This window comes from Galeopterus variegatus, unplaced genomic scaffold (assembly GCF_000696425.1).
Source record: "Galeopterus variegatus unplaced genomic scaffold, G_variegatus-3.0.2 Scaffold1902, whole genome shotgun sequence".
NCBI classification, from domain to species: Eukaryota; Metazoa; Chordata; class Mammalia; order Dermoptera; family Cynocephalidae; genus Galeopterus; species Galeopterus variegatus.
The window spans coordinates 4,998-19,621 of record NW_007728013.1 but is presented as its reverse complement, the minus strand read 5'-3'; the positions used below and the strand labels follow the sequence as shown (position 1 = coordinate 19,621).

At 55.2% G+C, this 14,624-nt stretch overlaps 1 protein-coding gene across 1 annotated transcript in view; it reads right to left on the bottom strand.

Moving 5' to 3' along the window:
- Positions 1 to 14,624, bottom strand: part of DNAH17 (dynein, axonemal, heavy chain 17) — a 64,315-nt gene that overhangs the window by 44,979 nt on the left and 4,712 nt on the right. The window contains exons 5-17 of the mRNA XM_008579506.1: positions 14,025 to 14,163; positions 13,566 to 13,793; positions 13,005 to 13,142; positions 12,077 to 12,209; positions 11,628 to 11,755; positions 10,919 to 11,067; positions 6,597 to 6,879; positions 6,328 to 6,501; positions 5,931 to 6,138; positions 5,308 to 5,473; positions 2,169 to 2,271; positions 1,359 to 1,506; positions 881 to 972 (exon numbers count right to left, since the gene is read on the bottom strand). Coding sequence (XP_008577728.1) covers positions 881 to 972; positions 1,359 to 1,506; positions 2,169 to 2,271; positions 5,308 to 5,473; positions 5,931 to 6,138; positions 6,328 to 6,501; positions 6,597 to 6,879; positions 10,919 to 11,067; positions 11,628 to 11,755; positions 12,077 to 12,209; positions 13,005 to 13,142; positions 13,566 to 13,793; positions 14,025 to 14,163 — 2,089 coding nt within the window. The remainder of the gene's footprint in view (positions 1 to 880; positions 973 to 1,358; positions 1,507 to 2,168; positions 2,272 to 5,307; positions 5,474 to 5,930; positions 6,139 to 6,327; positions 6,502 to 6,596; positions 6,880 to 10,918; positions 11,068 to 11,627; positions 11,756 to 12,076; positions 12,210 to 13,004; positions 13,143 to 13,565; positions 13,794 to 14,024; positions 14,164 to 14,624) is intronic.

Sequence of the window (14,624 nt, the reverse complement as noted above, 5' to 3'; positions counted from 1 at the left end):
CCACTGGGAGGCCATGACATTTGAGCTGACACAAAGGGGGGAGAAGACAGGCCTCGCTTCTCCTCCCTGAGCCTCAGATTCCCACTCTGTAAAGTGGGATATGAGTACCAAGCTTATATGTTGTTGGAGGAGAAAATGGGAGTGTAAGAAGCCAAACCCAATACCTGACCAGACTCAGCAGACATTAAATGAGAGGAAATGTTATCAGCACCATCATCACAGACACCATTATCATCACTGTCACCACCATCAACACCACCACCACCATCACCACCACCACCACCATCCACCAACATCACCACCACCACCATCCACCACCACCACCATCACCACCACCTTCACCACCACCACCATCACCACCACCACCACCATCCACCAACATCACCACCACCACCATCCACCACCACCACCATCACCACCACCTTCACCACCACCACCATCACCACCACCACCACCATCCACCAACATCACCACCACCACCATCCACCACCACCACCATCACCACCACCTTCACCACCACCACCATCACCACCACCACCACCACCAGCATCACCATCATCACCACCACCACCACCATCACCACCACCTTCACCACCACCACCATCACCACCACCACCATCACTATCAACTATCATCACCATCACCATCATCACCATCATCACCATCACCACCATCACCACCATGATCATCACCAACATTATCACCAACACTATCACCATCATCACCATCATGATCACCATCACCATCATCACCACCACCACCATCATCAGTTCCCAGTTCACGTTGCTCTCTCTCCTCTCCTGAGATCAGCAGAGGGCAGCGCCTATAGATCAGGGACTTGGTCATAAGGTAGCAGGACATAAAACTAAAAGAACAGTACCTGGAAAATGTTAGAGAGGTCCCTGAGGTTGAAGACATAATGAAACTTAATGGCCGTGGGAAGAAATGTTGCTGTGATTTTCTGATGCAAGGCTGTTATAGGAAAAAGACACATCGATTCTTATATACTCTTAATGGCCCCAGGAAGTGCAGAGCTTAAAGTTTCGAAAGCAAATGGACTATGAAATGGTGACAATTTAAGTAAGAAATCAGCACAGCCCTTCAAAGAGGGGGGACGTTTTCTGCCCTGCTGTTAATCATTTCTGTACACTGAATTTCCTATGTTCCACCCACCCCCACCCACCACCACCGAAGCAATTATATTTCACAATATCTCCCGTGGAAACAGAGCATCATTTAAAAAAAATTGATTTAAAAGTATAAATAAAATATTTACCAGGGGAAAATACGAAGAACCATCAGCCCCTTAAAGCTGTAGGTTTTACTGACAGGGGAGGGGGCGAGGCTGGCCAGCTTACCCAGGGCGGAGGCCACCAGCTGGCTGCTCATCCTCTGAATCCCCATGGGGACCGAGCGGTAGGCCAGGTGCTGCGTGAGGATAGTGTTGTAGATGGTGGTCAGGGCCTCCTGGCCGGGGAAGCTCACGGCAAACACGCAGAAGTGGCGCTGCCCCAGAACAAACACAGACTCCTGTCAGGCAGCTCCTGGGGAGCAGTTCATGGCCGGGGCCGCCTTCTTAGGAGAGCAGACCCTGTCCTCACTGTGTAATGGCTTTGGGGCATGGTCACAGTGGGCAGTTTTCCTCTTTGCATGGGGCAAAGTCACATTAAATATCGATTGTATGTGAAACAACCAAATTCATGCTCTCATGAAAAATTTTGGCAGAGGCCAAAGTGTGGCTCAGAGTGCAGGCCCGGCTTTCTGCTCCTGCTCTCCCTATGCTTAGATAACTTAGAGTGAGGTCTGTCTGCGCAGGGCTACGGACATAATACAGGGTGCCCTGTTAAATCTGAATTTCAGAGGAACAACAAGTGCATATTTTTTAGCATAAGGATGTCTCAAGTATTGTGTGTGACATACTTATATTAGTAAAGATTTAACTGGGCATCTGCATTTTTATCCATTAAATCTGGCAGTCATAAGGGGGGCTGGATGGCTCTCGCCTTCCCGGCCCCCCAGAATTCCCTGACACATTCCGAAGGGGTAAGAGTTCTTCAGGGAACATCAGCCCACAGCCCTGACATCCAAAGCCAGTGCTTTTATTCTCATTTGCTAGAGCAAGCGCAGGGCTGAGGCAGGTGGCTGACGTGAGTTTGCTTTCTGCTTACCTGCAGCCTGGGGTCTATGGTGAAGGATCCGGAAGTGGGATTCATGCAGGCCACATACTGACAGTGATGGACGTCCTTTAACGTCAGCTTCTGCCTGTCATACCTGTGGGAGGGAGGCCAGCGTTAATGCTGTGTCCCCTCCTTGCCCCCCAAGAATGCTCTGCATGTGGTTAAAAAAAAACAAACTCCTCAATAAATATTGATTATATGTGGAACAGCCAAGTTTACTTCATGCCCTCATAATTTTGCAATTGGAGGCAAAAGGGAGACTCAGACTGCAGGCCTGGGTTTATAGTCCACCTCTTTCATTGAGTAGTGTCGGGACGGTGGGTAAATTGGATAGTCTCTCTGTGCGATGGATCAGGATGAAGATTAAATGAGGCAATGCATGGAAAACACTTGGAAGGTGCTATGCAGTAAATGGGTCACTCAAAGTTTCATGTGTGGAGACTTGACCCCCATCCTAACAGTGTTAAGAAAGGGGTGGAAAATCCAATTATGGTAATTGAAAGGTGGGGCCTTTAAGAGGTGATTAGATTGTGAGGACTGTGCCCTAGTAAATGGATTGATCCACGCATGGAGTAACGAACGTGATTCTGATGGCTTTAGAAAGAGCAAGTGACAATGGGCTCTCTTGCTCAGCCCATTCTCACCGTGTGATACCCTGTGCTGCTATAGAGAGTCACCAGGTCAACAAGAAGGCCGCTCTCAGGGGCGTCCCTGGACCTTGGACTTCCCAGCCTCTAAACTATAAGAAATAAATTTTGTTTCTTTATAAATTACCTAGTTTCAGGTATTCTGTTATAAGAGCAGAAACAGGCTAATGCACAAGAGTGCCTGAAGTACCACAGCACGCGATGAAGTTGACCACCCCCTCTATCATTATAAGCGTTCCAGGCTGTTATTATTAAATAGGCTGAATAATCTCCTTGACATGAGCAGATGTAAAACTTCCAGGGACTCGGGTGAGTATAAAGGGTATAAAGAGTCTGTGCGTCTTCTCGTGTGCTCATCACCTTTGGGGTTTTTCCCTCTTATGCCTGTTCTTTGTGTTGGGGGTTGTTGCATCTTGCTGATTTACAGGAATTCCTGTGTACTCCACTGTCTGATCTACTGTCAGTTTTAGTCATTGCAAGTACTTTCTCCCAGTCTGTTAACTATTATATTTGTCCACAGTGTTTCTTGTTGAGTGAACTTCCTTAATTTTACTATAAACCACAGTCATCAATTATTTGCCTTCTGGTTTATGCTTTTGAAGCTTTTGCTTGAGAAGTCCCTCCCTGCCCACGCCTGTCTCCAGGTCACGGCGATAATCTCCTGCACTGTCTTCTATCAGCTTCACAGTTTGCCTTTTGCTTGGAGGTGTGTACTCCACGTGGGGCCCCCTCGCCCGTGTGTGAGGCAGCATTCTGGGTTGACCTTTTTTCCATGAATGAGCTTTTCCCTAACACGTCCTGACATGTCCACTAAACGGTCCATCTTTCCCTGTCATTGTGGGGCCACCTTTATCTGATGTTCTAGAGGGATCTTTTGAAAACTCAAATCTGACCATGCCACCCCTCCTGAAGATTCTTCAGGATAAACTCAGGGTAGGTGTGGACCCAGGGCCAATGCTTAACAACATTGAGGGCCCTTTTTAAGGAAAAGCGTACAAAAATCTGAGCAAAGTTCGAAAGAACTTTTGACTCTGTGGAGCCACTTTGAGGGCTTGGAAGGGGCCTATGTGAGTGAGGGGCCGAGGCTGAGTCCTCCTGAGCCTCACAAGAGACCCACTGGCGTGGGGGAGGGACACGCTGGGCCTCATAGTTCCCCCACCTTCCTCTCCTGTCTTGGTACCTTCAGGTTCCCATCCCACACCACTTTCAGTTCCTCAGAGATGTCACTCTCTCTCCAGGCCCCATGTCTAGAGTGGCTCCCTTGGCCCGGCCTTGTCCCCTCCCCAGGGAGTCATCCCTGACACCTCTTGTGCCCATGTCACAGCCCACAGCTCACTGTCTGCCTCATCCTCGTCCTGCTGGGTTAGAGCCACTCACTGGGGAAAAGGCGAGCAACAGGGTGAGACATATCTGGACTTGAAGTCCAGCTCTGCCACTTATGAGGGCCGTGGCCTCCAGCAGACACCTTAGCCCCTCTGTGCCTCCATTTCTTGGCCCCTGAACTCACTGACTGATTTCTGGGGTTCCTTTGGTCTCAGAACTGCCAGGTTTGGCCTGGACTACTTGCTTATTTGAAGAGACAACTGAATGGATGGATCTGATCGTTCCAAACAACAAAACTAAACACACCGCCCTTGGCTTCCCAGTGCCCTTGGGAGAGAGCCCACCCTCGGTCCAGCTGCCCAGAGGTGCTGGGTCTGGCTGCAGCCGCTGCGCACCCTCCCCAGCTCTCACAGCCCAGCCGCGTTGGCTGTGGGCTCCTCCACGTGCCACACTTTGTGCACGGCATTCCCTCTGCCCTCAGAGGTCCCACGGCCGGTCCTGAGTCAGCCTCCAGCTTCCGGCTGCGCTGCGGCCTCCCCAGGGGCACCTCTGTGACCGTCCCGGGGGCTTTCCTCAGAGCTCTCCCTGAGCTCTGTAACCGCACCTCTTCCTCCCCCGCCAGACCACACGTGGGAGGGGGATCTGTCCGTCCGCCCTCCGTGGGGGCTCTAGGCCACAGCTGCTAACATGTTTGTGGAATGGATGATGGGATGAGACCTCGATGTGACCTTTTCACTGCCCTGTGGCCCTGTAGTGCTGTGGCTCCTCACGCCACCTCTGTGGCCCATCCCTGCAGAGCCCCCCATGGACTGACCTGCCCCATGGCCTTGCCCCCAGCACAGGTCGACCCGTTGCCCTGCCCTGAGGCCCCGCCCCCATGGCCCCAGGATCCGACCCATGCCCTGGCCATGCCCCACAAAAATGCCCCACACCCACCGGCCCCGCCCACTGCCATGCCTCACAGCCATGCCCCCACGGTCCCACAGTCCCATCCATTCCCACGGCCCCCCCACGGCCCACCCTCATAGTCCTGTGGTCCCACCCCACTCCATGGCCCTGCTCCCATGGCTCCACCCTCAGGGTCCCATCCCACCCCCCTGGTCCCACCCCATAGTCCCGTGGTCCCACCCATCCCCTGGCCCTGCCCAGCAGCCCCATACCAGTGCCCGTGGTCCATGTGCTGTCGGATGAGGGTGTGTGGTGCCACAGTCCCGTACTTGTCCACCTCGGGCATGTTCATGTCGTCGATGAAGTAGATCAGCTTCTTGGTTCCAGGGGGCCCGTAGTTCCTCCCCGATTTCTTCTCCAGTGGCTTCTCCAGCACCCCTGGAGAGGGCAGAGGCTCAGCCACCACCCCCTGAACCCCAAGCCTGTGCCTGTGAGATCCTGGCCAATGGGTGGGCTTCCACGCATCCCAGCTCTGGGGATAAACAGAGAGGGTCAGAGGCAAGGGTGGCAGGCACCTTGCCCTCGGTCAACCTTTGGGCCACCTCGGATTGATTATGAGATGCTCCCGTGGGACCCACCTCCTCAACGGGTGGTCCACATGCCACCACCATAGCTCTGCTGCCTGGGGTGCCGGAGGAGGGGTCCTGGCTACTACTCAGGGGGAAAGGTGGGGGGGTGCATGGGCAGTGAAGAGGTGGCAGCAGCTCCCTGGCCCTGCAGTGAGAGGGACAACGGGGAAAGGGGGCAGGGTGGGGGCGGTGGGCGGCCGTGTGGACCGAGCCTGCCGAGAGTGGCCAGGCTGGGCCGTGAGGACCCGCCCCGGCCCTGGCCTCACCCTGCAGCATGGCCGAGGTCGTGTAGAAGTTGAAGGGCACGGCCTGCACCAAGTAGTCGTCTGTGCTCAGGCTCTCCAGCTTGTCCCCCATCAGCACCGACTTGCCCGTCCCAGCGTTGCCCACCAGCATCACCGGCCACGAGTGCCCCATGAGCAAGTCCATGAAGTAGCGGATGCGGATGGTTTCTGTGGTGTGGACCAGAGAGGCCTGGGCGGGAGGGGAGCCATGGCTCAGACAACACGTCCAGTGCCACCTTCCGACCCGTCCCACACTCTACCTCCCGGGTCCCACCGTGGGAAACCGTCTGCGTTTGGACGTTCTGTCCAGGTGTGCATGGTCTACACCAAGTCCTGCTCCTCGGCCACCTCAGGCGGTCACCACTGTGGGCAAAGGTACCTGCAGCGGAACGTCAGGGTCCAGCTCAAAGGCGGGCACTCTGTCTGTCCACGGCAGGAACTTCTTAGTGTCAGGGTCAATGTAATAGTCAAAAATCGTGCCCTGCGAGGGGAACTTGATGGTTTTAAATTCATTGATCCACCATTTGCTGAATTCGACTCGATAATCTACAAGCTGTTAAAAAACAAACAAACCAGAAAAAAAGGGCCCAGCTCAGAGGGACGCCGAGAGACCTCGCTGGGGTGGCCAGGTCCCCGCCGTGCCATCACCTGGTCCTGGAACATGGCGCCACCGAAGGCCCAGGAGCAGGCAAACACGAAGTAGAGCTCGTACAGCTCCTTGGGGGAGTCGGGGGGTGCGTTCTTCTCCGTGAGGAGGCACTCGAGGAGGTACAGGATCATCTGGATGACCGTGATCTCGGGCACCGGCGTGATCTTCTTAAACCCGAAGCGCAACTTGTCCAGGCACGTGGGCAGGTACTTGTCAAAGAGGATCATCAGGTTGGCCTTTTCAGACTGCACCTTGCGCCTCTCGATCCAGCTGCTCACCACCCTGGGGAAGACAGGGAGGGGCTTTGGTTCCACTAGAGTCCTTCCCCTCGGTAGATGCCTCTTGCCCCCTCCACATGGTTCTGGTGGGGCAGCCACAGAGGCAGGACCGTGACTCGGATTTGCCACTCCTGCACGGCAGTGGGTCTAAGCAAGGGTACCAGCAGGGCCGTTTGCAGACCCTGTGAGGGTCTGGTGAGGATGCCAGGACGGTGGAGGTTGTGCTTTCTGTGGGATTGCTAGCTATGGGGGTGCCGTAAGCCTAGAACAACGGGGAGCCATTCTTGCTACCACCTGGGAAGCATCTGCCCACAAATGAAGCTGACACTGCAGGGGTCAGCTGGGGGGTGAAAGGAGAAGAGACGAGAAAGACCTCATGGCATCATCTGAGGGGCAGAAAGGAGGGGATGGGAAGGGAAGAGGAGAGAAGAGGAGGGAAGAGAAGAGGGGAGAGCAGCAGGGCCATCTTGTTACATCATCTGGGCTCCTGGATCCAGCTGTGCCTGAAGCACGCCCATGGTGACTTGAGGCAACAGAATTCTTTTTGCTTCATTTACTCTGAGTTGAATTTGTCATGTTTGGTGGACAAGTCCAAATTAATACAATAGGCAATGCTTGAGGGACCATGTTGGACTGTCTGGCACACACGCCTCTGGGGCGTGGATGGCCTGGGCTTGAATCAGCTCTGCTGCAGCCAGCTTTGGCCTTAGGTGAGTTACTTAACATGTCCGGGGCCCAGTTTCTCCTCTGAAAACAGGTGTGATGTTTACATCACCACCACTCCAAAGGACTGCCTGGGCTGATATTTTTAAAGCTCATAGAAGGTAGCCTAGACCACAGTAAGTGCCAAGTAAGTGTCTGCTAAAAGCATAAGTTGCATCCAGCTCCCTCGAGGGTCAGCGAGCTCAGCGTGTGCGTCATTTCCAGGATGCCCGCAGTGTAGGCAGGAAGCTCACGTTACTCACACAGCTAGCCTGCCATCTGCAGCCCGGCACGCACGCCTTTCTGTGGGTGCGCTCTTGTTCTGGGGACTCTGCATCTTCCCGCACCTCTACCGGAACAGAGAACTGAGGGCTGAAAACCTTTGCCCCAGAGCACCCTGGATCATCCAGCGTAACAGGGCAAACCTTCATGCAATCCACATCTCCAAGCAAAATGCGGTGTCTCCATGCCTGGCACGGTTAAGGACTGAATTCCAAGTCCAGCTGGTCTTCAGAAGGGGAGACCAATTTGCAAATCCACACGTAGACTGCTGTGTTTGTCTTCTACTTCGAAGGTGTTTATGTCAAATTTTTGATGTTGCTTTGGTGGCAGTCATTTAGTGCATATGCATGTGTGCAGTGGCTTTGATTTGCAAGCCCAGAGAGACATGCACTTGTGAAGGCAGGTCCACTCTCTCGCCCCTGGCCCAGCTTCCTGCCCTGCTGCCAGGGTGGCTCCTGGCCTTGGGTCGCTGCCTCCCCTTGCTGCCTGCGAGAGGGCTGCACCTCCTTTCTGAGGCCACCAGCCTGCCTCTCATCCACTTCACTTCTCTCCTCTGGCAAAGCCCAGTCTCCTGCTTCCTCTGGGATCGTCTGGTTCCCGCCTCTGCACGCGCCAGCCCAGCTTCCGCTTCTCTCCTCTCTGCTCCCACAGGGTGTCCCCCTGAGCACCCCACAGTCCTGTCTTCTTCCTGTCTCCCTGCATCTTAGCAGCTCCTATCTGGATTTCATTTCAGTTTCCTTACCCTTGTCTTCTGCCCACCCTGAAAACCCTCTAACATGATGTAGTGGGCAGAATGGTGGCCCTGCAAAAAGCGTGTCCACCCAGAACCTCACATGTGATCTTATTTGGAGAAAGGGCCTTTGTAGATGTAATCGGGTTAAAGATCTTGAGATGAGAGCATCCTGGATTAGGGTGAGTCCTGAATCCAATGACTGGTGTCCTTATAAGAAGAGGCAAATTTGGACACAGATACACAGAGAAGGCCACATGAAGACAGAAGCAGAGGTTGGAGTGACATGTCTATAAGCCAAGGAGCGCCAAGGGTTGCTGGGAGCCGCAGCAGGTGGGAGAGAAGCATGGCACAGATTCTCCCTCAGAGCCTCTGAAGAAACCAACCCTGCTGACACCTTGATTTCAAACTTCTCGTCTCCAGAATCTTGAGACGATCAACTTTCTGTTGCTTGAAACCACCCAGTGTGTGGTCCTTTGCTGCGGCAGCCCTAGACCACTGATATAAGTGGGCAGGTGTTGCTGGAGATGACGGCACAGTGGTGCCTGGTGTCCGTGGCTCCCAGCCCGCTCCCTGCAGGGGACTTTCCTCTCCATATGCCTCCCAAACCCAAGCCTCACCATGCCACCTGTCCCCAGTTCACAGCCTCTCTTCCCACTGCAGAGAGCAAAGAGTCACTGGAAGCACAGACTCATGAAGGGTCTTTCCTCTCCACCTACAGACTTGTGTGCGCCTGGAAACGCTTGGGCCTGCTCCCCACGTCCGAACACCGTTCTCACCTCGACAGAGCAAACCGCCCTGCGTCTTCCTCCAGCTGTCCCTCCAGCACTCAGACACCTCATTTTTAGCACCTCCTACCGGTTCATCCTCAACTCACTGTCACTGGCCTCTGTCCTCACCGTGCCATGAAGCCATTTTTCCTGTTATTCAGGAGCTTACAGTTGCCAAATCTAGCGGAAGCCTTTCTCTCCACGGCTTCCTTGGCTCTCTGGAGGCGACCCTCTTCCTGCCTGACCTTTCTTCCTCCATGAGTGTCTGGGACGCCGTGTCCCTGGTTTCCCTTCTGCCTCTGGGGCCGTCCCTTCTCAGAACCCCTCACAGATTCCTCTTCCTCCCCAACGCAGTGTTGGGTTTTCTCTGAAAACCAGCTTCTCTAATCACTGCTCACACCCTTCCTAGAGAATCCAGTTCTCTGGCATGGAATATCCTAGGGTCGGTGTGCAGAAGGGACTGGATGGACGAATTAAAGAATGAATGAACCACTGACTCCAGCCAAGAAGTTTTTCCTGAGCCTCTTGCTCCTGGAATGCTCCACTGGGATTTCTACTCAAGTCAGTGCAGGACATTTGCTCAATGCTGTCATTTCTGTGTCCCCAGAAAATCCCCTACTCTGTCAATGACTAGCCGTGTGTCCAGGCAAGAAAACGTGCCTCCAGAGTCAATATCAAGGCTTTGATTTCACAATGTTTCACACATTGCCGAAATCCATCCCCTCTTCTCCCACCTCCAACGGCCACCCATTGTCCGCGGGCATGACGGATTCTCTTGTCAGAAAGGACCCCTCGTGCCCGGTCCTGCACGTTGGTCCAGCTCCCATCCCTTCCTGCCAACGACGCGCCCACCCTGTACACTTTATCCAGAAACACCCGACTACCGCCCATCCTGGGAACCTCAAGCTCTCCCCCTCGAGGCTCCCGTGAATGCTGGTTTGCATCTGGAATGCCGCCCCCAGTTTTTGTCCACCTAGAAAGTTGTCTCACAGGTGGCAGCCCAAGCTTCAGTCCTCTGGGAAGACTTCCTGTCTCCACGGAGGCCCAGACCCTCCCTACCTTACTAGCACCGGGAGCTCCCAGCACTTGGTGCAAACCTGCGTTTCATCAGCTGCCAGGTCGCAGGGTCAGGTGCATCTCCATCAGTTTTCTACACCTCTCTGGTCCTTTCAGTGCCATGCCCCTGGTGCCTGGTGAGGGCTGGGCACCCTGTACTTATTACATAAATGAGTGAATGAAATAAGCCACCAACCTCATCTTTCTCTGCCACAGCTTGGAATGGGAGAATGAAAAACCAACTCACGGGGCCGGCCCGGTGGCGCACTGGATAAATGCGCCGCTTGGGAAGTGCCGTGGCGCTCCTGCCCGAGGGTTCGGATCCCACGTACAGACCGGTTCCCGCTCACTGGCTGAGCGAGGCGCAGGAGCGACCCCAAGGGTTGCGATCCCGTTGCCGGTCCCCGGTCCGGTGCGGGGGCAACACTGAGGGTTGCGATCCGTTGCCGGACACGGAAAAAGAAAAAAGACAAAAAAAAAAACCAAAAAAAAAACCAACTCACGGGTTCCAGCCTAGATCCGCCGGGTTGATGTAAAGTATGCCGGCTCTGGAGACCGTGGCCGGGGTGGCCGTCCTCAGGTGGCTGATCTCAAACACCAACCTCATGGTGCGATTCAGGGGGATACGCTCGTTGCTGGCGAGGGTGAGGACCTGGGAAGGGGCACAGCAGGACGTGGGTTTTCAGCAGCAGATGTGTGTTGTCCTGATGGGGCTCTGAGATGTGTCACACCGGTGGCATCTCAGAGCAGGGAGGAAGTTGGGGAAGCATCTCACCATCCCCCCCCCTCGCCCCGCCTCTGTCCCCTACCCAGCTCCAGGACAATTGAGCACTTTCTCAGCCTGCATACGATGGAGGACTCACTACAGTGTTGAATTTCCAAACCATAACCGCCCCTCCTCCCCGGGAATTCTCACGTTCCTTTCTCTGCCCAGTTGAGAACTGTTTTAACATTAGCCATCGTTTCCATGTTATGCCACTTGGAGTATCAACTGGAGAAGAACGCTTCCTTACCCTTAACCCACGCTGCTGCTAGGCGGTGTCTAAGACGGGGCGTCTGCAGAACTGCACCGCGTGTGGGAACCATCTGGCGACGAGGTTCCAGCCTCCAGCCAGATCTGTGTGTTGTGTGCAGCGTGTCCCCCCAAGCCTCCTCTGCTCCTTCCTCATGGCAGCTTTGGGCGTCAGCTCTAGAACACTGGAGCCCACCTACCTTGTTGTCATCCATGACGGTGTTCAGTGACTCGATCCACATAGGGTCTATGTCCCCATCAAGAATGATCCACTTGGGGCCATCGTGGGTGATGTTGGCCAGGTCCCGCATGATGGTGGAGAAGAGCCCTGCAAGAGGGCACGAGCAGAGATCGTGTGTCATGCGACGTGAGGGGGCGATACAGTCACGGGGATAAAGTGGGTGCAGGGCTGGGGGGAGTGAGGGTGCTGCTTCAGATGGGGGAGCCGAGCCCTCTGCCTGTCTGCATGCACCCCCAAATGCGAGCCTGCCCAAGGGTCCTGTTTGGGGGGCCCGGCCAGATGCATGGTAAAATCTCAGTGACATTCACTGCCCTGACCTGGGTGGGAATAAAAAGGGCGTGAGCCCACGGCACCCCGCGGCACCCCACGGCACCCCGCAGCCCCACCGTGGGCCACAGCTCCTGCTACCATCTTTCCACTCCCTGGTCGCTGGGTTGATGATGCCAAAGAGCTCGTCACAGGTGACAGCCTTGGGGTCCAGGTCCACGGCCACCGGCTTCCTCTTCAGGTTCTGGTAGGTCTTGTTGAGGGATTTGAGGACCTGGGCCAAGGCGGGAGGTCACATGCGTGACTCAACGTCCCTGACCGTGCTCCACCTGCACCCAGGGCCACATGCTCAGCCTTATGGGACCTCAGTGCCTTTTATTGACCACATGCTGAAGGCCCTCTCTGCATCAGGGTTGCTTTGGAGGCATGCAGGTGAATTTGTGTCCCCCCCCAGCTGTGATCGAGGCAGACGTGACCTGCTGCTTGGGAGCTGACAGCCTGGAGACTGTGCCAAGACCTGAAAATGCTCACGCTGGTGTCCTCCTCATAACATGAGTGCCACATGCTCATTGAAAAACTTTGAAGGGAAGAAAACTACCCATAATTGCTCCACCCAGAAAAAAGGAGTTTTAAGGACATTTGAGGATATTTCGTGTGTGTGTGTGTGTGTGTGTGTGTGTGTGTTCCTTTTAGAAAATTGGGTTCATACTGTTCTGCCTTTTAAAAAGTAACTTGCCGTGTGTTTCCCCCATGTTATTAGTTTTGGGAAATGATCTTTAATAATAGCATAACAGTCCGTCCTGTGGAGGTCTCGCTGAGCACTTGGCTCGTTTATAATTTTCCAGTGTTACAGACAGACATTAGGGACATTAGCTGCATGCCACAGCTCCCTTCCTGGCCCATGACAAGTTTCAGGCAGGGGGACTCCAGGATGCACTGGGTTGGGGTTCCCGTGTGGGGGGAGGTGATGGAGGGCTGGCCCCTCTCCCACCCCACGCCCACTGGGCTGGGTCCCTGCAGGGTCCTCCAGGGCGGACCACACAGAGCAGGGGCCGTGATGGGGCCGCACCTGCGACTTGCCACTGCCCGCGTTCCCGATGACAAACACTGAGTGCCGCACTTGCAGCAGCTCCTCCAGCTGCACCACTTTCAGCACGAAGCTGTCTTCCGCCTGCAGCTTGAGTTCCACGATGCTCTGCTTGATGATCTGGGGCGACATGGAGAGGGTGGGCGCGGAGACTCTCTTTTCAGTGTGGGGGTGTGTGGTGGGGCTTCCTGCCCAGTTGCTCTCCCATGTGGATGTGTTCGCAGGTTCTGCTATTGACACTACTGAGAATTCTCCTGCTCCACTGCAGGGGGTGGATTCGCCCGAAGCCCCCCAGCCCCAGTCCCTCATGTGACCTCCCCAGCATTGAGAGGGTGGGACTGGCCAGGGCTAGAGAGGCCGCTTGTGGCCCCGGCGTCTTTCTCATAGCAAAGGGAGGCATGCATATGTGACCCTCTTGGCCCAACAGATGTGGGCCTCGTACCCCAAATGTTGCATTTGCCACTTGGGGACCAATTCAACATATGCCTGGAAGAAACATCCTAGGCAGGGAGGAAGCCCCTGGTGAGGCCCAGGGAGAACTACCTTTTCAAAATTCAGGTCTCGTTTCCGAGGCACGTCCAGAGCTGGGAAGAGGTCCCCGATCAGCCCCATGAACACGGGCAGGTCGTCGGTCACGATCTTGGGGATGTTGAAGTCTCTCAGTGCCCTCATGAGTACCTGGTCCTCTGCCCGGCTGGGGTCCCCCCTCTTCAGGGAGCCGGCCACCACCAGCACAGACTTAATGGCTCGCAAGCCCCAGTCGTAATGATCCTGTGGGCAGCAGGGACAACGGGCAGACGTGAGCTCACCGCTGCCAGGCCCAGGGCAGCTCGGGTGTCAAGGAGGGCCAGGACAGGGGCTGGCGTGGTGCTGGGATGTGTGGAATCCTCACCAGGAGGGTCTGGAAGGCAACCTTGGCCGCTGCCTGCATTTTTAACTGCCCCTCCCCTGCCTCTCCCCCACCCCTGGCTCTGTGAGCTCCAGGACGCCGTTAACACACACCTGCTTTGACAGCAACTCTTTGCACAAGGTGTAGAGGGTGATGAACTTCCTGGCCAGCAGACGGGCCTCCAGAAAGCCCTCGGCCACCAACATGATCTCGCATATCAGTTCAAAGTCAGGGACCACCATGGCGCAGGGCCTGGGGAGATCAGCAGGTGGCCTTAGGCTTCCCTCCCACCTCCCTCTCCCACTCCACACCCCCACCTGTCCCTCCTCACCTAGGAGAGCACACCTCACCTGTCAGGTGGATCACACATACTGGTCAACCTTCTAGGGCTGTGGCTCCCCCAGAACCTGGGGGTTCCCAGCCCCCACCCTCCCCTCCCCACTTGTTCCCCCCACGCCCTGTGCAGGGTGCCTCCAGGCCCTGCCCTTGCTCCACTCGACTCCTCTGAGAGTCACCCTGAACCCTGCCTTCCAGCATCCTGTACCAATGGGCAGATGGCATCTCTAATGGGCACCTCCTGCATCGGGGAAGACAGAGAGCTTTTTTTTTTTTTTCCTTTTTGTCTTTTTTCGTGTCCGGCAACGGATCGCAACCCTCAGTGTTGCGCCCGTACCGGACCGGGACTGGCAACGGGATCACAACCCTCGGTGTTG